At 44.1% G+C, this 23,078-nt stretch overlaps 1 protein-coding gene across 1 annotated transcript in view; it reads right to left on the reverse strand.

Moving 5' to 3' along the window:
• MET (MET proto-oncogene, receptor tyrosine kinase) overlaps positions 1 to 23,078 on the reverse strand; it is a 174,958-nt gene that overhangs the window by 13,669 nt on the left and 138,211 nt on the right. The window contains exons 14-19 of the mRNA XM_088456256.1: positions 20,622 to 20,778; positions 20,393 to 20,533; positions 15,823 to 16,053; positions 14,308 to 14,388; positions 7,865 to 8,046; positions 4,621 to 4,730 (exon numbers count right to left, since the gene is read on the reverse strand). Coding sequence (XP_088312382.1) covers positions 4,621 to 4,730; positions 7,865 to 8,046; positions 14,308 to 14,388; positions 15,823 to 16,053; positions 20,393 to 20,533; positions 20,622 to 20,778 — 902 coding nt within the window. The remainder of the gene's footprint in view (positions 1 to 4,620; positions 4,731 to 7,864; positions 8,047 to 14,307; positions 14,389 to 15,822; positions 16,054 to 20,392; positions 20,534 to 20,621; positions 20,779 to 23,078) is intronic.

The following is a 23,078-nucleotide window of genomic DNA, read 5'->3' on the forward strand; positions in this document are numbered from 1 at the left end:
AGATTGTATACTCACCTGCAAAACGTGCTACTCGGGGGAGATATCTCGTTCTGCTTCACCATCGGCCATCTCACTCTCAGCTAAACTCACTTCCTGGTAAATTTGTGTATAATTTCGTTCCATCGGGAACAATTTGAGAGTTTCAGGAGCCTCAAATCACCCGAGTTTCGGCAAAGCTAATGGAGTTAAATAAAAAGCAAACTCGTCCAGACTCGAGTCTTAGCAAATTTACCCATTTGAGTATGTAACAAGTATTATCGCTGGACAGAAACATCAGAACACATTATGAAATCAAGGCACCTGCATGCAGGGCCGGTTCTCCCGTTACGCATGGTACGCAGCTGCGTAAGGCGCCACATAGTGAAGGGCGCCTCACCTGCGTACCATGCGGGCTGCGGGCAGACTGTGTCTCTGTGACACAGCTGCACCGCGTGTGTAGCGCTGACCGGACGGAGTACGGTCAGCGCTACACAGCACAAACACACAGCGCCGGCTCCGGCAGCTGTGTGTTTGCTTTAGCAGCTGATCAGAGTCAGACAGACTCTCATTGGCTGCTGCACCCACTGCCAGAGCCGAACATCTTCCGGCTCCCACAGTGGGTAATGGGAGTGACGTCATGAAGTCACTCCCATAATGCAAAGCGGTGGATGGAGGAGCTGATATCGGTGGCGGGACCAGGGGCAGCAGCGGGTTTCAGGTAAGTGGGTTTTTTTTGTATTTTTTTATTACGTCTCTACTGCGGGCGGGGTAGGTGGATTATTACTGGGGGCACCATAAAGGGGGATTACTACTGGGGGAACCACAAGGGGGGGCTACTACTGTGGGCACTACAAGGGGTGGAACTACTACTGGGGGCACTACAAGGGGGGGGCTACTACTGGGAGCACTACAGGGGGGCTACTACTGGGGGCACTACAAGGGGGGATTACTACTGGGGGCACTACAAGGGGGGATTACTACTGGGGGCACTACAAGGGGGGGAATACTACTGGGGGCACTACAAGGGGGGGGAAAATACTACTGGGGGCATTACAAGGGGGGGATTACTACTGGGGGCACTACAAGGGGGGTTTACTACTGGGGCCACTACAAGGGGGGGAATACTACTGGGGGCACTACAAGGGGGGGAAATACTACTGGGGGCACTACAAGGGGGGGATTACTACTGGGGGCACTACAAGGGGGTGTGACTACTAGTGGGGGCACTACAAGGGGGGGAATACTACTGGGGACACTACAGGGGGTAATACTACTGGGGGCAGTACAAGGGGGGGATTACTACTGGGGGCACTGCATAGGGGGACTTCTACTGGGGGCACTATATAAGGGGAATACTACTGGGGGCACAAGGGGCACTGCACAGGGGGACCACTACCGGTGGCACTGTAAAAGGGGCACTGCATAGGGGGGTGCCAAAAAATATACTTGCTTACCAAAAAATTTGGGCTAGGGCCGGCCCTGCCTGCATGACATGTTCACATAGTCCAAAAGGTAGGTTAACAGTAGGTGAACCCATGGCTGACTTGTAAAACTAGTGAGTTTGCCTGTTACATAGACTGTGTGAATGATCTTGGGTAAAAGGATTACTAGGAAAAATAATTACTAGTAAAAAGATTAAAATGTTTAAAGTATGTTCAGGATCTCCCTGATGGCTGGATGCAGCTACAGTATGCCTGGTAAGGGGCCCATATATCAGCAATCACAGAAAAATGATATGTAGATTCTGGCCGGGATGTACTAAAGCTGAAAATGCTGTAAAACCCCAGAAACTGGGTTTTTACGCATTTTACATATGTACTGAGCACCGGAATGTAATGCATCCCGATACTTTGTCCCAGTAGGTAACGCCACCTTCAGGTGTCATTACCCAGTAGAAGCCTATGGGCTTCTTACCTGGACGCTTACCTCGAGAGGGTTCTGATTGGGTCCCTTCCATCACCGCACGTGGCCGGCGGCCATCTGCGCATGCACAGAAAGACGCCAGAGGGACTTCTTGGTGTTAAACCTAGAAGCCCCTCTGTCCGGGGGCATTGCAAAGGACAGCTCTTATCAGGAGATTATCCTTTGTGAAGTAATTCGCATTTCTAGGTATGTACCGCGGTAATCAACCACAGTATGCACCCGAGTAGAGGCGGGATTATCACATCGCGGAAGCGATGCTTAGTACATCCTGCCACCCTGTATGTTTTTTCCTGCAATTTAAAGATTCCCCAATCCACCAATCTGTGCTTATACATTACAGATAGTTTTCAGTGATTTGCAGAGAATTTTTATGAAAGACAAATCTGCCAATCTTGAAAATAACACGGAAATCATATGCTGTGTGGGGTTCTTGAATTTTGATTTTTGAGCATAGAATATTCTCAATATATGTGCGTATTTGTTGGGTAGAACATGACAACATTAAGCCCCAAAAGAGGCCCGTGATCTGCTTCTTTAAGCATGTGCCGGGACCATAGTATACATAGTGCAACCCCGAGCAAAGCAGAGGAGGTAGCAGGTGGGTGAGCCTGTATCGCCAAGCCTTAACGCATCCCCTGCAATAAATCTGGCTTTACATACGGTTTACTTGGGAATGACAGATTGTTTTATTACTAGAATATACATGTAAATATTCCTGTATTTGCAAAGTATTTCCTAGCAATTAAGCAATGTAGCACTGTTTCTGCTAACGTGAAGAATGCTTATTTAGTAACATACTGCTCAAGGTAATAAAAAATATAATGTAACATTTGTAATGTCTAGTACGCTAAATTATATATTATATTACACATTTATACTATACACTACTTCTACTAGAACTTTGCCCTATTCATTTTAACTTTAATTTACAACTTTATGGCGTTAAAATCATTATGTCATAGTAAATTTAAAGACTTTTTAAGTATACTGACCTGCCTTTAATTAAATGTGTATTTTATTGTTACAAGTTGAAATGAGAAATGACTCAGAAATGGCATCAATCATGTGGGAATTACAAAACGGTAATGAGGGAGGGGTTGGCTGGAAGTGTGCAGGAAACGTTTCTTTAGAACAAGGGCAGACAGTCTATCTATCTATCTATCTATCTATCTATCTATCTATCTATCTATCTATCTATCTATCTATCTATCTATCTATCTAATCTATCTATGCTGCAGTCATCCTAAAAAGCCCCTCTCTGCGTGCCTGGTCCTGTGAGACTCTGCTAGTGCCGGGAGTTTTTTTTTTCTTTTTTCTTTTTTTTTCTGAAAAGGCTTCTAAAGCTGGGTACACACTTTACAGATATATCTGCAGATCGTATGACGTCGTTCACAGACATATCGTTTGCACACACTGGCCGACGGGCACAAGATATATTGGCCGATCAATTGATCGCCCAATATATCTGCCAGTGTGTACCCAGCGTTAGTCGCAATACGATGGGACTAGGTGGTCTCACCAGCAGGCTGTTCTGATTAATTTGATATGCGACACTTGTATATCACTTTTTTTTGTTATTTATTTTCTTGAAAATATTCTTATTGTCTATTTAACCGCTTTATTGATTCATAAGGAAATGTATAGTTTATTTCTCCTCACACAAAATAGTCTAAACTAAACACTTACAATTGCACTGCATTTATCTTTTATGTCAGATCAGTTTTCTATATTGTCACTAAAAGCAATTTACTTTATTTTACTGGATATCCTTTTGTTTAGAACCCACTCATGTTTCCTGGAATAAATATTATCTCTTAGGGACAAACAAACGCACAAACACTCAGTGGCCTTTGGTAGAAATGTGGGGACAAGAGTATACTCAATCCTCTTTTACCATTACATGTTTTGTGGAGTGGGGGGGAAAGAGAGAGAGAAGGTGCAGTTGTATAAAAGGGGCTATGTCATGTGGTTACCAAACTTGTTCCACAAGGCACCCTAACAGTCCAGGTTTTCCATACAACCATACTTAAGCACAGGTGTCTTAATTGGTACCACAGTTCGATTATACCATCTATGCACAAACATGGATATTGCTATAACCTGGACTGTTAGGGTGCCTTGAGGACCGAAGTTGGGAGCCCCTGGGCTATGGTATATTAAAAAGTTTATATTGTTATTTGTCAAAGACAATATTTTTACTTCATCTTGTATATGCAGCAAAATATATACTTGCAATCCCGAGTCTTTCTACTTAACACTCACATGCATGTGCACAATATACAGAACTCTTTCTAGTTAATAAAATAAGAGTACTTTTGTTACTGTTGAATGCTTATTTAAAAACTATTCCTTAAGCAGAGGTTCCTCAAGGCACCCCAACAGTTCAGGTTTTAGAGATATCCATGGTTGAGCACAGGTGGTTAAATCAACTTGACTGACGTACTAATTAAGTAACCTGTGGTCAAGCATGGATATCCTTAAAACCTGGCCTGTTAGGGTGCTTTGAGGACCGAGGTTTGGAACCTCTGCTCTAATAGTGATTCACCATTTGCAGATATGGCAGTATACAATTGTCTAATTAGAGTTATTAGATACCAATGACTTGAAAATGACAAGGAAAATAGCAGAGTTGCCACCGGCAGGTTATAAGGTGGTATTACGTTCCATTCAGAAAATGTTTGCAATTGAAAATAAAAATATCTCTGATAATCTACTCACATACAATTTCTTGCTGCCAGGTCTCGGTGGACAAACTTTTTGCTAGCAAGATATTCCATACCCTTAGCGACCTGCAGACCAAATCCTATGAGGTCTTTCACTGTCGGGTTCTGAAATAAAACACATTAAACATAAATATATTTACTACTGTAATCACTGTTATTTTAACGGAACAGTGATCTCTTGGGCAGCCAGATCAACATTTAAAGTTATATTAAAAGGTAAATATTTTACCTTCACACAACTACACATTAAATAGATTACTGAACACACATCATATAAATATATGTCACATTTACTGTGTATTATAGAGGTTTTGTTTCTTCTAAATTGAACGTAGAACCACACTTGAGAACTCTCCCTCATTGTCAGGGAGACTCCCTGAAATAGTAGCAATCTCCCTGTCTCCCTGAAGTGATTAGTAATCTCCCTGTTTGCACCTGACCCCAATTTTTATAATTATATTAAAATAGAGACATGTACATTCAAATGGGATCATTATTATAATTTCGCTGCGCTGGTTATAGGGCACAATGATCCCTATGGCTACATGTATTTTCTGAAAAGTATCAGTGTGTTTTCATCAACAAGTAGATCTTACTGACTGCTTTGGGGCTCATATATATATGGATGTAAATCAATTTTATAGCACGCTTCTCAGATGTAGCAGTACACGCCCACTTTAACGCACAATCATAGGTGCTGCTTTCACAATCTCCCTGAAATGCATTTTCAAAAGTAGGAAAGTATGTGTAGAACCATACTTGCCTACTTTTGAAAAAGCATTTCAGGGAGATTGTGAAAGTAGCACCTATGAGCGCGTGTTACAGTGGGCGTGTACTGCTACATCTGAGAAGCGTGTCCTAAACCTGACTTACATCCAAATGTAAACCCAGCCCAAAAGCAGTTAGTAAGATCTGTTTGTTGATGAAAACACACTAATACTTTTCAAAAATTCATAGGGATCATTGTGCCTTATAATAACCAATGCAAGGAAATGACACTAATGATCCCATTTGAATGTATATATCTCTGTTTTTTAATATAACAGCTTCATAATGGGGGTAAGGATGAAATGAGGGTGATTGCTAGACTCTTCAGGGAGACAGGGAGATTGCTACTATTTCAGGGATTCTCCCTGACGAGGGAGAGTTGGCAAGCATGCGTAGAACTTGTTTGCTTAAAGACAGCCATCTTCTGGACAGGTATACATATTTGTGAGTATTAATGGTAGTTTGCACCCATGCACTTGAGAAACCTTCTGTGATATAATAAAATTGTAGGATATGGGCCCTTGCACCAGGTGGATGATGGAGCAGGGTCAGAGGTACTTAGAGAATGTTTTCCTTTCCCTGTCCCTATTTGATCAATGGTTTTTATGAGCTATTCCATCTCTGCTCATTTCATCTGTCATAAACAAAATCAAATGAAATAACCCTTGTGAGCACATACCATAATTAATAGTTTTTTAGTTGTCTGTGAAAGATCACATGATATTGCTAAGATATATTTAGCCGACACCAAAAGTTACTTTAAATCGACCCTGAGGCATCATAGCAGGAAATACAACACAAGAAGCAGGTGTGCTAAGGTCCAAGTATATTTAAAATATTTAGACTCTTTGCTCCCTCTATTTTGCCCCCTTGCTCTTTTAATATACAATCAATGGTAGAGTGTACCTAACACCAGGTCGTTTTATACACAAGTTCCATCTCCATTATATGCATTAGTTTGTTTCCCATAAACCTGTGAAATCCTCAGCGCAAATAGGCAACATAAGATAACCACACATATAGTTTTTTTTAGTCACTTTCCCTGTCATATATGATAGTAAAGGCCAAATGACCAGATTCAAATGTGTGTTACCAGCATTAGAGAGTGGCATAAACAGACACAAAACTCAAACAACAACACAAAGGGGTATATTTACTAAAGTGAGAGTTTTTATAAGTGGATATATTGCCCATAGCAACCAATCAGAGTCTAGCTTTTATCTTCTAGAACAGGGGTGGGGAATCTTTTTTCTGCCGAGGGCCATTTTAATATATATAACATTATTTGCGGTCCTGGTGCAAGCCACGCCCCCTCTGTGTGACATCACACAGGGTTGGGGCCACGTTTGCCGGTGGAGCAATTCCTGGAGCATCCTGAGGATGCACTGGGGAGCTGTAAGTGCGTCCTAAGGACACTCCAGGCGGCACTGCTGCATAGATTCTGGCTGCAGGATGCCATTCTAGGCACCCTGCTAGCCAGATGAGGCTAGCATAAAAAAGCTCAGAGGGCCAGACCAAATGACAGGCCCGGGGACCTTATACTGCCCCCGGGCCTGAGGTTCCACATCCCTGTTCTAGAAGGTGCTAGTTACATTACATGTTAAGTAGAATCTGATTGGTTGCTATGGGTAACATCTCCACTTCTAAAAACAGTCACTTTAATAAATATACAACAAAGCATGACAGTAATTCTTTCCCTGAAATCACCCGCCATTCTGTAGTGTGCCAGTGCATCAATGTGCAATATGGGTACATCATTGCTATTATCTTCAAGACCGTAAGACAATTGCAGAAACTGAGGTTTAACAGAAAATATTGCCATGCAAAGTAGCTTTGCTTACAGAACTGAGATGCTACAGGCAGCATGCCGAAAAGGCAAGTGTAAACTTATCAAATATTTCAGGAACTATATTACTTTATAATATGTACGCTTTTATATGTCTGATTGCATCATACTGAGTTTACAGGAGAAGACAATTAAGAGGGATGAATATACAGCTGAGCAGGTAGGTAGTAGGTTATTCAAATCCTGGTTCTTTAACTACACTGTTTCAGCCCAAATCTGTAGCCTGTGTTGTGGTCCATGATGTAGATCCTGTATTTAAGGTTGATTGCTCAATTGAGCTATTATAAAAAATTGGATTATATATTGGCTGTAGGACTTAACAAGATTCCATATGAAGCAGAATTGTGAATGTGATCATGCATTGCCTGATGAACCTGTACTCCAGGGTTTTAAACCTGGAAATGACATTCTAATCACCAGAAACCTCTTAATAAAACAAAACAGTTTTCCAACTGCCATAAGAAAATTATAGATAACAATATAACAAATATCTTGGCTTATATAAATATTAAATAGAAGTTTGATTTTAACAACACTTTACCTTAAGATACAAAGCAACTAAGATGCCTAAACCTCTGCCCTGTAGACAACTCTACTATATGTAGTGATTGTTTTATGTACATACATGAGATTCATTTCTAATAAAGTTCCTGAGATCTCCATGTTTCATGAATGGCAGCACGACCAAAGGAGAGCCCTCTGTGGGCAGGCAGATCCCCAACAAGGACAGGACGTTTGTATGGCTGAAATCTTTCATGATGATACCTTCCTTGAGAAATTGTGAAACTTCTTCAATATCTGTAATCCCTGAAAGATTCAGTAAAAGACAAAACTCAGTATGATGTATACCATTTGCTACTTTGGTGTTATAAGAAGAATAGACAATATGCAAATGAAAGTGATACTGGATACCTTTTCATTGTCTTACATTATTATTATGTGCACTGAGGGTGGAGGAGTGTCCCTCTGCCTTTATGGCTGGTCCAGAGCCCTCCAAAGACTAGTCCCCACAATTCACATTATGCAAATAGCAATGCCCACAGTTCATATTATGCCAAACCGTAGTCCCCACAATTCACATTATGCCAAAGAGTAGTCCCCACAAAGCACATTATACCAAAAAGTAGTCCCCCCACTTCACATTATGCCAAACTGTAGTCCCTATAATTCATCTTATGCCAAAGAGTAGTTTCCACAATTCACAAAATGCTAATCTGTAGTACACACAATTCATATTAAAATCTGCCACTCCAAAAGAGAGCAGGTCCCGAGCAGGTACAACACATACTTGCCTACCCTTCCGATTTGGTCGGGAGCCTCACGAAAATCGGGTGCCAGGCAGGCAATTCTCCTGGCTGCCGCCCACCCCTCCTAACCCCCCTCCCACAATAACCCCAGCAACCCCCGCAGCGGGGGAAGGGGGGGCGGTGATGCGATTCGCGTCATTTTGGCCCCACCCCCTGCTTCACAATGCCTATTTTATTGGCATTGTGTAACGGGGGTGGGGCCAAACTGACGCGATCGCGTAACCACGCCCACAAGTGCTGTCACCCGCCGGCCATGCCCCCTTGTCCCGGCCACGTCCCCCCGCATTGCAGGGGCTTGCGGCAGGTGGATTTTTCACGATTTTTTCAACTTAACTTTAGCAACTTTAAAATATGCTGACCCCCATTTTCAAGTACCCCAAATTTGCTGGGATAAGTTATTTTCTGCAAAAAAGACTCCTGAATACTATTCTGCACCACTTATACAAAAATGCTATTTAGTAGCTATTGAGCCCGTTTAAAAACACCAAATACCTTCAGCAAGCCAAATCGGGGGTAACCATAGCTAACCCCCATGTCAGAGTATCTTTTGGTGGGTGTCAGGCTGATTTCCCCTAATCTGACAGTACTTACCGTCTGTTCAAGTTTCGCCGGGACCCGTTTTCGCGTACTTTGAAATTGAATACGGGGATACTTTTCCGCCTACAAAACATTCGATGTAGGCGAAAAGTCCGGAAGGCGGAAAAGTATCGCGGGTCCGCTCAAACTGAATACGGCTCTTAGTCGCATACAGATATACAAGTGTCACACATCAAATTAATCAGCACAGCCTCCCGATGCTTCCTAGTCTTATTGAATTGTGACTTAACACAGTTTCGGTAAAAGAAGATGCAAAAAAGAAGCCTGGCACTCGCAGAGTCTCACGAGTTGTTTGGAGTGACTGCAGCATAGATGTATGAGGACACATCTGTAGTCCATATTTTCCACCACCTACACACATTACTGCTGACACAACAGGATAGGAGTCACTGGCAGCTGCTCACTGTCCAATCAGAGACATAAAAGAAACCAGTACACAAGATGCTTACGCGGTGTCCCTGAGTGCAGGTTTTAATTCCCCATCATCTGGTCTCCATGCAGCTCCCATCCCCTGTCTGGCAGCCTCAGCTAAGGTGTTCACTCAGAGCTCCACCCCAGGAACAGGCCACACTCCTGTTCTGATTGTGTGACAGACACAGAGAGGGGACAGGTCTAAGTAGTAAGTACATGGGGGTGATGTTTAGTAGCCATTCATGTACACTTGCCTGTCCGGTGTCTTTGGGTGCTGTCCGGCCCCTCCGCGAACCCTGTACGCAGTAAGAAAACAGACATATCGGGTGCCTCAATATGTCCTCTTCTCATTGTGAATGCTCCAGAGTCCAAGAGCAGCAGTTAAAATCAGACCTGCTGCAATGGACGCTGGCAGAAGGGAGGCGGAGCCAGCACGAGTTCTGGGCAGACAGCAGGGAAGTATGCAGCCTCCCTGCTCTGTTCGGCTTGCAGTACAGATAATGCCATCCTCAGATGGTGAATCTGTACTGCAGGAGAGGAACGGAAAACTGAGCTATCCGTTCCTTCATGAATTGCACTCCCATACAAAAGTATGGCGATGCGATGTAGGCATACATTTCTCCATGGTAAACTAGCTCCATGAATAGCATGAAGCAGAGAAGAGCCCTGATTTCAGGTAAACAGGGCTTTGCCTCATGTATAGACCCCATGGTCTGAGAAGATATCGAGCCTACCTGTGACTGGAGGAGGATCAGGGTGCTGTTGCCATGATTGCTACGGTGGGGGGAAGGAGACATGGAGAAAGAGACAATGGGGGGAGAGAGAGAGACACTTTACCTTCAAAAACAGCATCAATTCTTCTAGGTACACGTGCACATAGTTTTTGAAAGAACTCGGCAGGGAGGTTGTTCCAAACATCTTAGAGAACTAACCACAGATCTTCTGTGGATGTAAGCTTGCTCAAATCCTTCTGTCTCTTCATGTAATCCCAGACAGACTCCATTATGTTGAGATCAGGGCTTTATCATCACTTCCAGGATTCCTTTATCTTCTTTACGCTGAAGATAGTTTTTAATGACATTGGCTGTATGCTTGGGGTTGTTGTCCTGCTGCAGAATAAATTTGGAGCCAATCAGACACCTACCTGATGGTGTTGCATGATGGATAAGTACCTGCCTGTATTTCTCAGCATTGAGGACACCATTATTCCTGACCAAATCCCCAACTCCATTTGCTGAAATGCAGCCCCAAACTTGCAAGGAACCTCCACCATGCCTCACTGTTGCCTGCAGACACTCGTTATTGTACTGCTCTTCAGCCCTTCGGCAAACAAACTGCCTTCTGTTACAGCCAAATATTTCACATTTTGACTCATCAGTCCAGAGCACCTGCTGCCATTTTTCTGCACCCGAGTTCCTATGTTTTCGTGCATAGTTGAGTCACTTGGCCTTGTTTCCACGTCGAAGGTATGGCCATTTTCCCACAATTCTTCCATGAAGACCACTTCTGGCCAGACTTCTCCAAACAATAGATGCGATTTCAAAAGGGAAGTAAGCATGATGTGTTTTTCATCTGATGTACTAAGTTTTCTTGGCGACCACTGCGTCAACGGTCCTCAATGTTGTCAATTTCTTTGTGCTTCTTCAAAAGAGCTTGAACAGCACATTTTGAAACCCCAGTCTGCTTTGAAATCTTTGCCTGGGAGAGTCCTTGCTGATGCAGTATAACTACATTGTGTCTTGTTGCTGTGCTCAGTCTTGACATGGTGTATGCAGAGGTGTAGCATGTGGCCATGGCGCCCAGAGCACGAGCGTGCTACGGTGCTCCCCCCCCCAAAGTGTGTGCTATATAATATAGCCACTATATATATATACATACATACATGGCAGGGTCACACATACATACAGACAGGGTCGCACATACATACATACACACATACACATACAGGAAGGTTCACACATACATACACACATTCATACACATACAGTCAGGATCACACATACAGGCAGGGTCACACATACAGGCAGGGTCACATACATATATACACATACAGGCAGGATCATACATATATACACATACAGGCAGGGTCACCATACCTCCCAACATGACCCTCTCCAGGAGGGACACAATGCTCTGGTCCAGGACTTCCCTGGTAATTTATGATTGGTGGTGGCTCCAGAGGTGGGGCTGCAGTACAGTCCAAAATTCAAATAGGGGAGTCACACCAACTGCCAGTGATCCCAGCCAGTGATGTTTGGCAGCGTGTGAAATGGCAGTTGGTATGACTCCCCTATTTAAATTTTGAACTGCGCTGCAGCCCCACCTCTTACCAGGCAAGTCCAGGACCAGAGCATTGTGTCCCTCCTGGAGAGGGTCATGTTGGGAGGTATGGGGTCACACATACATACACACACACACACACACACACACACACACACACACACACACACACACACACACACACACACATGCAGGCAGGGTCACATACATACATAGGAATGAATGGTTACACATACACACATACAGGCAGGGAGGGTGATAGACATAACTGGGGTACCTCATTCACCTTAATGTGTACCCTGCAGCTTCTTCCTCGTGGACATGCTGCTGTAGCCCTGCCCTCTGCTGTGGGTCAGATGAACATGTACTGAGCTCCACCAATCAGGGATCAGCACACACTCCTCTGACCACGGAGTCTCTCACTAGAGCAGCAGGAAGGCAGGACAGGACGCTGCTGCTGCTCTGTATACACAGCACCTGGCAGGCTGGACACGAACTCGGCAGGCCGTCAGCTACTTCGGAGTCCGACTTCGGGGCGCCCCCTGGCAACTAAGGCATCTGGAGCTCGCGCTCTGGTGGAACCGCCCTCCCTACGCCCCTGGGTGTATGAACTGTGACATGAAACTGTCATCTACAACCTAACTTTTGTAGCAGAGTTTAGCTGTTCCTCAACCAGTTTTAAGCCTCTTACACAGCCGTTTCTATTTCAGTTAATAACTGTGTTTCAACCTACATATGAAAATTATGATCATTATCGCCTGTTTAGTATGATTGGTTACTCATACATAATCCTACAAAATCCTTGACTTTGTGCAAGTGTACCTAGAAGATTTGATGCTGTCTTGAAGGCAAAGGGTGGTCACACCAAATATTGATTTGATTTAGATTTCTCTTCTGTTCATTCACTTTGCAGGTTGTTAATTGATAAAAATAAACTATTAACACTTCCTTTTGAAAGCATTTTTCTTTGCAGCATTTTTTCCATACCTGCCTAAAACATTTGCACAGTATCATATGTTGATTACTAATACCTCTTTTATCCCAAAGTCACGTATCTGACCCGGGATTTGGAACACGTCTCCAACCCAGTTGATACCCGGGACAGACCCCTTTTACACCGCAGCGCCGACCCGGGCATACACCGTTCACACCGGAGCCGGGTCTGCAACGACATGGCTCTTCTGGCGCAGGTAAGCAGCGCTTCTTCTCCTCCCTCCGTCTCTCCATCTCTCCCCCTCCCTTTTACCTCACTCTCCACTGTGCTCCTGAGGCAGGGTGGGGAGCGCTGGTCAGGCCGGCCCTGGTTGCAGTGGATGCTTGGAGATAATGTCATCTCCAAGCGCCACTGAAGTCGAACAATCGGGCAGCAAGTGGCACTATCAGGGTCATCGTGACCCGGATTGCACTGTTTACATTGCAGGGTGACACGTGAACGACCCGTGGCCAACCCTGCAAGTTACCCGAGTTGGATCCCCGGGTCCCAGGACCCAGGTTTATCTTTTTACACTGCCAAAAATCACAGATTGATGCGCGTTCACGTACATCAACCCAGGATTTTTAAGTCAGGGTAAAAGGGGTATAACTAATGTTTACACATTTACACATTTAGGAGCTCATTCAGACCCGCTCGCAAGATGCGATCGCTCGCTGGCAAAAAGGGGCCGGATATTTAAATTAAGCGCTCGCACTACGTCGCGTATGGACGCCCACTATGTTTTAGCAAGCTACGGCAAAGTGTGCTTGCAAGTGTCTAAGGACGCCCCCATGCCATTCGCAACACACGTCATCTCCGGGAAATTAAGGATTAATCGGGACCATCGTGAGCCATTGGAGCTGCTCGCAGCCCTTGAGGTTGCATTAACCTGCCGCAAGCACAGCGATCAGTGCTGGCTGAAATACATGCAGGTGACATGTACAATGACGCTACTTTGCTATTTATGCACGCCCTTTAAACTGCGTTTTGGCAGCCCGACACGCCTGCGTTCGCACATCCACTCCCCCGTTCACAAGCACCTTCCCCTGTTACCTCCCACAAACGGCACTGTCACTCAAAGTAGCGACCTGATAGTGGCTTACGTGCAACCAAAATCAGATCTCAGCGAATGGCTTGCGCACACGCACTGCGAAGTATACGCATCAGAGCGAGCGATCGTGCCTTAGCGAGCGGGTCTCAATCAGGTCCTTAATTCATAGCATTTATTACAAAATGTAACTGCACTAAGACCAGCGTTTCAGTGACACATTTGCAGATATTCTGTAATTACAGACACAACTAGTGTAACAATTTCCGCAGAAAGTTTAGTTTATGTTTATGTATGTAAAATGAGTGCCAACCATATTGGAAGGCTGCAAATATAACCCTAATGTGTAAAGACTAAACAATTGCCACAATCAACACATGGGGCTCCTATACAGCATGTGAATATAGTTTGACAGTTTCCCAGTGGTACAGTATTATCTACTTTGTACTTACTATTTAGAGATTTTACTGCGCAGTGTAATTTCTTTCCATCATTGTCTAAAAGCGTACCATGATATACACATCCAAAATGTCCTGAAATAAAACAATATTTATTTATTCCAAATTTTATTACACTTCTATTATTTATTCCAAATTCTATTACACTTCTATTATTTATTCCAAATTCTGTTACACTGGTAATCAGAAATACATTGTAATAAAGTTAGTGCAGGTTACAAACGATTCTTTTTACTTGTATGAAATCTAGGGTACTGCAAAATGCATTAGTAGAAATAGTTTTCTCATATACAATAGGTTAGGACATTGGCCCTCATTCAGAGGCGGTCGCAAGAAGCGAGCACTCGCTCTGAATGAGGGTGGCCACTTGACTTTTCAAGTTCAGCCTCCTGGTTGCTAGCTAAGCTGTGGGTTACCACCCACAGCTTTAGAGACCGACCAGGTTGATGGTCGCGATGGTCAAGTCCATCGCGACCATCGGGGCTTGCAACAAGACCCTAAGGTTGGGTCTCGGCAACCGCAAGCCCCAGGGAGTTTCCTGCTCTGATTGAGCAGGAAGCTCCCCACTGACATCACTGCTGATGTCAGTGCGGCCGCCCACAAAACGGCAAGCGTTCCTTAAGGAACGCCTCAGTTTGTGAAACCACCCCCCCGCCACGCCTACAAAACGGGTCGAGCTGTCGATCAACATTGACAGCCGCCCCTTTTGTAGTGAGCTCCGGAGCGAGAGAATTTCTCTCTCGCTCCAGGGCTTGCGCACGTGCGGTGCGGCCGCTGCACGTGCGCAGGGCCTAAACACCGACCCAGTTGCGAGCGCTCAGCGCTTGCGATCGGGTCTGAATGAGGTCCCTTTTCCACTAATGGTTGTATTACAATGAATATAAAAAATACCACCTTAAAAAACTGTTCATTAAATGGAAGTGCAGACAATCCAGGAGTTAAAATAGGCCATGTAAGCAGTATTACCGTATCTGTAGCTCATGAGCTTCGTACCTGTCGTTTCTTTTTCTACCTGCTAACATTTACATTGTAATTAAATATACTCTGTGACTGAAGATTCAGAACACATTAATTTAGTAATGCCACGTACCCACTAGCAGATATTAATGAGCGATTGTATGATTACGACATCGTAATCGTGCAATCGCTCATTAATTATGCATAAATTGGGCATGAAAGTCTCGAAAACGACCACCGATGCGCGCTCCCGCTGGTCGTTTTCGACATCAATCATTGCCGGAACATGCTGGTCAATCTGCCGATAACATCAGATTCACCATGTTCAGGGATGAGGGAGGGTGCCTACACTGAGCAACATATCGTTCAGTGTAGGCACTGTAGGGGAAGAGGAACAACTGTATGATTACAATGTTGTAATCGTACTGTCGTTACACTATCTGCTAGTGGATACGCACCTTTAGGTTTCAGATCTGAATGTAAGAAGAATATAACATGACATAAGGGAGTATTTATAATAGTATAACACATATATACAAAAAACATGCTTACCTCTTCCTATTACTCTATTAAAATGCACTTGCAGGCGATCCACCCCAATGACCATGTGTTCTACTTCTTTCACCAGGTCTGCACTTAAGGCACTCAGATCGATATGGACATAGGTCTGTAACAGTGGGCTGGAAATATCTGAATCTCCACTGGACAGAATAGGAGAGAGGTCTCTAACAGGGTACTGAGCTGGTCGGCAGGATCCATTATGTGATGAATTTGGAAACTGATCTATAAAATGTTAGAAGAAAAATATGGAGTCACCAAAAATAAACATTTTATAATAGCTTTCTATGCAGACAATATGCGTCTAGTTTACATGGGCGAAAAGTATAAACGGACTGACACCTCATATTTAAGTCAGAGTTGAATGAGCATAGTGCACAGCTTAGCATGTATTTGTGTGCCCATGTATTGCTCAAGGGAGAAATAAAACATACAAACACCTGGGGATTTGTCTGCGTAGCAGGCCCCGATGGTGACTCCACCTTAGTGTGTCAGAAAGAATGACTAATGTGATCTATGTTATTCCCTCCGGACACTGCAGTGACCAGCCCCCCTGTTTGACATCACTTTGCTTATTTTTGGTTTGACAGCACCTAATTACAACATTTATGTGGCTAACTCCATTTAAATACTTGGCAGCGCTACGCTACGTAATGACCCACTGGCAACACCTTTTCTGCCTACATGCTCACACTTGCCACTTTGCAGCACTTAACTATTCCTGAACACTGCAGAACTCATTCAGTACCCAGCACTCAACATCATAAAGCATTATATTGCTACAGAGCAGGTCTGCTCCCTCTTGCATTAGTAGTTAACCTGACCCGCACCCCTTCTACCTTGATCCTACACTTCATTTTACTGTACGTTTGGGAATTTGAAATAGAAGTCAAAGCTGAGCTAGTAAACTATGACATGAGGGAAGGGGAGTAGGAGCAAATTTACACAGGATTTTGCATAGGAAATAATGTGCATTTGGAAAAGGAAAGATGGATAACAATCGTATAACTATTCAAAACTCCCTTCAAGATCATTTTGTGAATAAATGATTCATCCCTACCACTTAAGATACCCATGCTGTTGCTCATTGACCATTAATGATTGATATATACTCTTTACCAGTTACAGTCATGTAGCCTATGTGAAGTATGAATTGTGATATGCAAGGGGTTAACTCATAAAAGGTAAATGGCCATGATACATATAGGAGAAACTGCAGACTGCATCTGCATTTATGTGCGTTCAACTTAGAAATCAAGGTTTGGTAAATATGAAACCAAGGAAATGCCAGGAGGTGATTCATATCCTGCCGTTCTAGAAATGTGAGGTTGGGTGAAAGTCTTCCTCTTATCGGGCATGCAGAGAAGCAGATAGTAAAGGGAAATACTTATTTCATACACACATTACTTGTTATCTGATCAGTAGATGGAACACTGCTAGACAATATAATGAGCTGATCTTAAACAGCCTTTATACTGCACTGCATGTGGGGCACAGCAATCCTCATCCGTCTTCTCTTTCATTCAGAGGATTAAAGTATATTTTTTATAGCAAAAACTGAAATTGTAGTTATTGTTTATTTAAAAAAAAAAGTCTAAGTTGCTTATGTAATAGATTGCGAGCTGCAGTCGTTGCGGGAACTCCTGCGATTCTAAATCTTTTTCTTCCACTAATCACAAGTATCTCCTAATTGTATTATTACATAAATACCTTGAATTTTTCATTACAGTTAAACATACACAGACGGCTCAATAACAATAAAAACAGAAAATGCTAGATATGTAGATCCATTACCTGCATTTTATATGACAGTCCTCCTTAAATTTGTATTCTGAATATGCTAAATTAATCAGCTTGCCTATTGTGCCATAAACTAGGTACACACTATACAAATATAGGGGTGATTTGCCAATAATCGTGTGATCGGCCTGGTTTATTATATTGTGTGTATGAACGAACGTTTTAATTTTCCCAATAAAACGGTTAAAAAACATACACAAACGCATTTCTTTGATTATACGATCGGACGGCCAAGAAAATCTCGTCCTCAATATCCCGATATCAAGCAGTGTGTGCATTCTCGATAATCTGCCCATATTTCCTAAGTTTACTCACGACTACGTCATCCTTCTTGTGTGCGGACATATGTAAAATCAGTGTGGTGTGGCCGAACATCAGTAACGTCTATTAAAAAATTGCATAATGTGTAGCACAGATATTGTGGCTCTCAATTTGCCGAAAAATCATCCCATGTGTGGGTCCAATCAAAAAAATCAGACTGTGTACCTAGCTTTAGTATGAATGTATGCTTTGTGCTTTGAATTTGCTTCATAGAAAGGTTTTACTCTTGTCTTTCATTCCATCACATTGGCCTTAACAGCTGTCTCTGATGGTAAAGTCAAAATTAGGTAATTAGACCAGTTATTAACATTTCTGTCAGCGTACCTTAAGCTCAGCAAAGTGAAATCTGGAGAGAACACTTGTATGCATCCCATATTAATAACAATAATTGTCAAATGTGGTTAAGTAAGACTACCTGCCATTTACAAATGTGAAATGGATAAAGAGAGAGATGTTGCTAAAATAACTGTTATACTGCCCATAATACTGTGCAAATATGAATCATAAAGAAAACAATGTTTGATTCATGGTGGAGTCACCTACATCAAAAGCAGAGTACGGTAATTGGCATTGGTGAAAGGGTTTTTACTGTAGTGTGATCTCTTCAAACTTTGTGTTCACCATGCAAGTGCAGAGTGACCTCTGATTCATAGCTAGTTGCACAAAGGTCAAACATGCAGTCTCAGGTTCAAGGCACATATAATTACTTACTTTGGGAACAATATGGGACTTATTTGTGGTTGAGCACAATTTGCAACCTAAGTGTACAGTACATGTAAAATGTAGGCAGCAAAATTACGCTATTACTTGGCTATTTTGCGTTGCACGTATCTTTGAACCAGGGGCCGAAGCCCATAAGATATATGCATGGAAATCAGAGTATACGGACATATGACCTACTTAGAATAGTCTGCATGCCCAAGAAAGATGCCAAACGTACATGTGCAAATCCGTACTGTGCTGCAGTTGCACCTGTATGCTCTGATCCGCCTCTCATAGGGGGCTGCCATCTTATTTAACCCAGCAAAGCTACATTTGTGTCTGAAATATGGGGAATCGGTAAGTAATGCCGGCTGTCGGGATGCCTCCTGTCAAAATACAGACAGCGGCATCCCAATGGTTGGTATCCCGACAGGAGTCGGGTAAGTATACTTACCATCCCCCTTCTCCCCTTAACCCTCCTTTCTTGTAGCCTAACCCCAAACCCCCCCCCTGCATCCTCCCCATTAGTGCCTTAACCTAAGTTTCCCCCCTTCATTCCTAAACCTAACCCTCCCCCATTAGTGCATAACCCTAACCCCCCCCAGTGGTGCCTGACCCTAACCCTCCACCCTAGGGGTGCCTAACCCTAACATCCCCCCCGCAAAACCTAATGATAACCCTTCTATGCTACCTAAACCTAACCCTCCCCCCAGCAGCTAACACTAAGAGCGCCCCGGCTTACCTTCGTTTGGGCTGGCGTCCTCCTGGATTCCAGCGTTGGTATTTCGATGCCTATCTTAAGTGTTGGGCTTCACCTGTCAGGATTTAGACCAGCGGCATCGCGGCCGCCAGTCTCATAACTACATCCCAAATATGGACATATGCCAAACTATAAATGAGTCCTTATATGTTATTATCCTTGCTGAGTGAAGAGTAGAAGAAGTACTCCCATGTTTGAGGAATTCTGCTGCTGCCTACCAGACCATCTTCCACTTTTAATGTTTACTTGTCCACTGATGACACCAATGGTTTAAAATGGAATCGGTATGATATACCGACGGAGGAGCTGCCGGCTGTCAGTACAGTGACAGCAGCATACTGAAGTTGGAATCCTGACAGTGGAACGGTGAGTACTGTTCCCCTGTCCTATTTACCCACTAACCCAAGCCCTTCTTTTTTGTACCCTCATACTAACCCTCCCTACCCTGCACCCTAACACTAAACCCTCCCGGTAAGTGCATAAACCTAACTCTCCCCCCTTAGTGCCTAACCCTAACCTCCCCCCGGTGGTGCCTAAATCTAATCCCCCCTGTCTGGAGCCTAACCCTAACCTTCCCCCTCCCACAGCCTAACCCTAAGTCTCCCCGGGGCACCTAAACCTAACACCCCCCGCTGCTAATACTTACCTTGCCCCGGTCTCCTTATGATCGGGATGCCAGCTGCCGGGATTCCGACATCGGCATCCCCAGTCATGTTGGGATACTGGTGCCCGTATTCTCTCGGTGAACGGGATTCCGTCGCCGGGATTCGGCAGTTGGTATCCCGATCATCGGGATGTTAACCGCATCCAGTTTAGAACCTATGGATGTGATTTAATTTGACCTTCTCATGTTATAAATAGCAACAACACCTTTTATCACATACTGTAGCTTATTATCATTTGCTTGTAAAACATTTGTGGAACATTAAGGAAAATAAAAGTTAAATATGGTTATAAAATCACTAAAGGCAGTACTCCTACCTTCTGGAAATGTGGCCCGGTAGTCTACAGATTCACTCGACAGCATTTCTGTGGTAGGACTAACACTCCTTGCATTTACAAGCCTATCCAAGTGTGGAGTGTGCACCCTGCCATCAAATAGCACTCGCTCACCACCTTTATCTGTAAAGGAAACATCATCAATATACTGGTACAATACCTCTGTAAAGCACAGACATGTGCCAAATATATTTAAGAAAAACTATTTTACCCTTCAGTTGTTTCCTTTTTTTCAAACATATAAAAATTCCCAGTACAACGGAAAGCAATATCACACAAGACAAAACTCCCGTGAATATTCCAGTGTAATTCTGATTTTGCTGAACCATCACTTTGCCAATGACAATGGTGGAGACTTCTTGCAGGAGCTTAAATTTAAAAAGTGAAAAAGAATAACATTTTACATATTCTGAAATTTCCATGCCCTGCCAGCCAATCAGAGGTCGCTCTACACTTTTCGGAGCTGCTGTCCCTGCACCAGAGCAATGATGAATTGCTCCGGTGATAAGAATCCCCTGCAGTGAGATGGATACTTAAGTATCCCCTGTGGCAAGGTGGATAGTTGATCATCGGGGGCCCTATGGCCCCTGATGATGAATGGGCCCCTCAGTCACTTTAGATACATGTAAGAAAAATGATAAAGGCTTGACATTCTTACATAGAGGGGGCTATTTTTTAAAGTATGTTTGCTGCATATTCTCCTAAAACATCCATTTTTGGGGGATACCCGCAAATATTAAGTATCCCAAAATGTAACAAGGAGGGACCACAGCAGATATCTTCAACATCTGCTGCAGTCCCTCCATTTCCACAGCAGCCGCAGCCTCAGCCCTATAAACTGTCAGCAGAACACCCAAAGTGCTACCTTCTTGAAATGTAACCTAACAATGCAAAGCACATAAAGAAACTCCCTTCCTCACAGTCATTACTCTAAACCTGATACTGACGAATTATTTACAAATCCCTATCAGGAGCTCCATTATAGACTGTGTACGACACTTTCAGTGATGACCTGAGGGTCTACCTAAGTAGGGGCATTGTTTTTGAATCTGTGTGATGTTGATCAGTAACAAGACAGTGGATAGCCTTAGGGGCATATCCAATTGGGTGTGAGGTTTAGCGAGGTAAAAAACCTTGCGTCTCTCGCATCCAATTTTTGATTACCGTGGGTATGCGCGCTCTGGATACCCATGGTACCCAATAAAAAAAAAGTGGTTGCGGGGTTTTCACAGCTGAAAACCCAGCGTAGCGTAAAAGAATTCATAAAAAAAAATACACCCACCTGCTCGGGGGTCTCTGGTGGTCTCAGCGGCTCACGGTGGCCTCCCCTCCATCTTGTTACCGAGGAGGGGGCTTCTGGGAGGCGCAAGGGCTACTGGGAGGTACAAGGGTTGCTGGGAGATGTAGTTCTCCCAGTGCCCATTACAGGGAGGGACACGCACACACACTGGGGGTCACTCACACACACACACACTCACAAACACTCAGAAACACTCACACACAGGGGCGTATCTATAATGGGTGCAGGGTGTGCAGGGAACACGGGCCCCTGGGTCCAGGGGGGCCCAGCACCACACACCCTGCACCCATAGTATTACTTACCTCTCCATGGTCCCACGTCGGCATGGGTGTCCAGTGCTGAAAAACGACTGGAAAACGGCCGTGGCGGCAATTTTCCCGTTGTTGGCAGATGCGCAGTACAGGGAAAATGCCTGCCATGGCCATTTTCCCGGTGACCCGTGCATACGCTATAGACTCTGGGCACACAACTCTCATCCGTGACACTATTGACGCACCGGGTGCAGAGGCGTTTTTAGAGAGGAGGGGGCCCGTGTGCAGTCTCCGACATGGACCCCCTCCTCTCTATCCGGCAGCCGGCAGTGCACTTAACAGTGCGCGACCAGCGCCGGAGTTATAGGCTCTGGGCACTAGAGTGCGCACGAGTCTATAGAGGATGCGCTGGTCACTGGGAAAATGGCAGCGGCGGCCATTTTCCCTGTACTGCGCATGCTCAAACAACGGGAAAATGGCCGCGGTGGCCATTTTACAGTCGTTTTTACAGCGCAGGATAACCGCGCCGACGTGGGACTCCGGAGAGGTAAGTAATTCTATGTGTGCAGGGTGTGCGGTACGGGGTCCCCCTGGACCCAGGGGCCCGTGTTCCCTGCACACCCTGCACCCATTATAGATACACCCTTGACTGGGTGACACCATACAAGGGGGTGACACCAAAATAGTAGAGCTAGCAGATGGTGTCACCGAGCATGCTCGCGACATCCACTGTGCAGAGAGAGAGGCAGGGGGTATAACTATCATGCTATTCCCTAGATCCAATTTGTCTCTCTTCTGCCTTCAACCCCCCTACCTATCCATAGCCTTCCTTTAGCCTCACCCCACCACCAGTTCTCACTGAAAATGGTTACATTAATAGATACCCATTTCTTTGTACTGTATGTGAGACCTCTTACTTTAATTCATAACGGGCAGTTTTCTCTGTCTGTCCTCATCGGATTTCAGTTATTTTAATATTACTTGTGTTCCAATATTTCTTAAATGTTCATTTATTAAGAATACTCTTTGTACATTGGTCTTGATCGCCCTTGATCACGGATACTTTTGTGTATTACGTGGTCTCCATTGTCTAATATAATTTGTCTGTATTCTACTA

This window comes from Taudactylus pleione, unplaced genomic scaffold, assembly GCF_031769625.1.
Source record: "Taudactylus pleione unplaced genomic scaffold, aTauple2 ptg000041l, whole genome shotgun sequence".
NCBI classification, from domain to species: domain Eukaryota; kingdom Metazoa; phylum Chordata; class Amphibia; order Anura; family Myobatrachidae; genus Taudactylus; species Taudactylus pleione.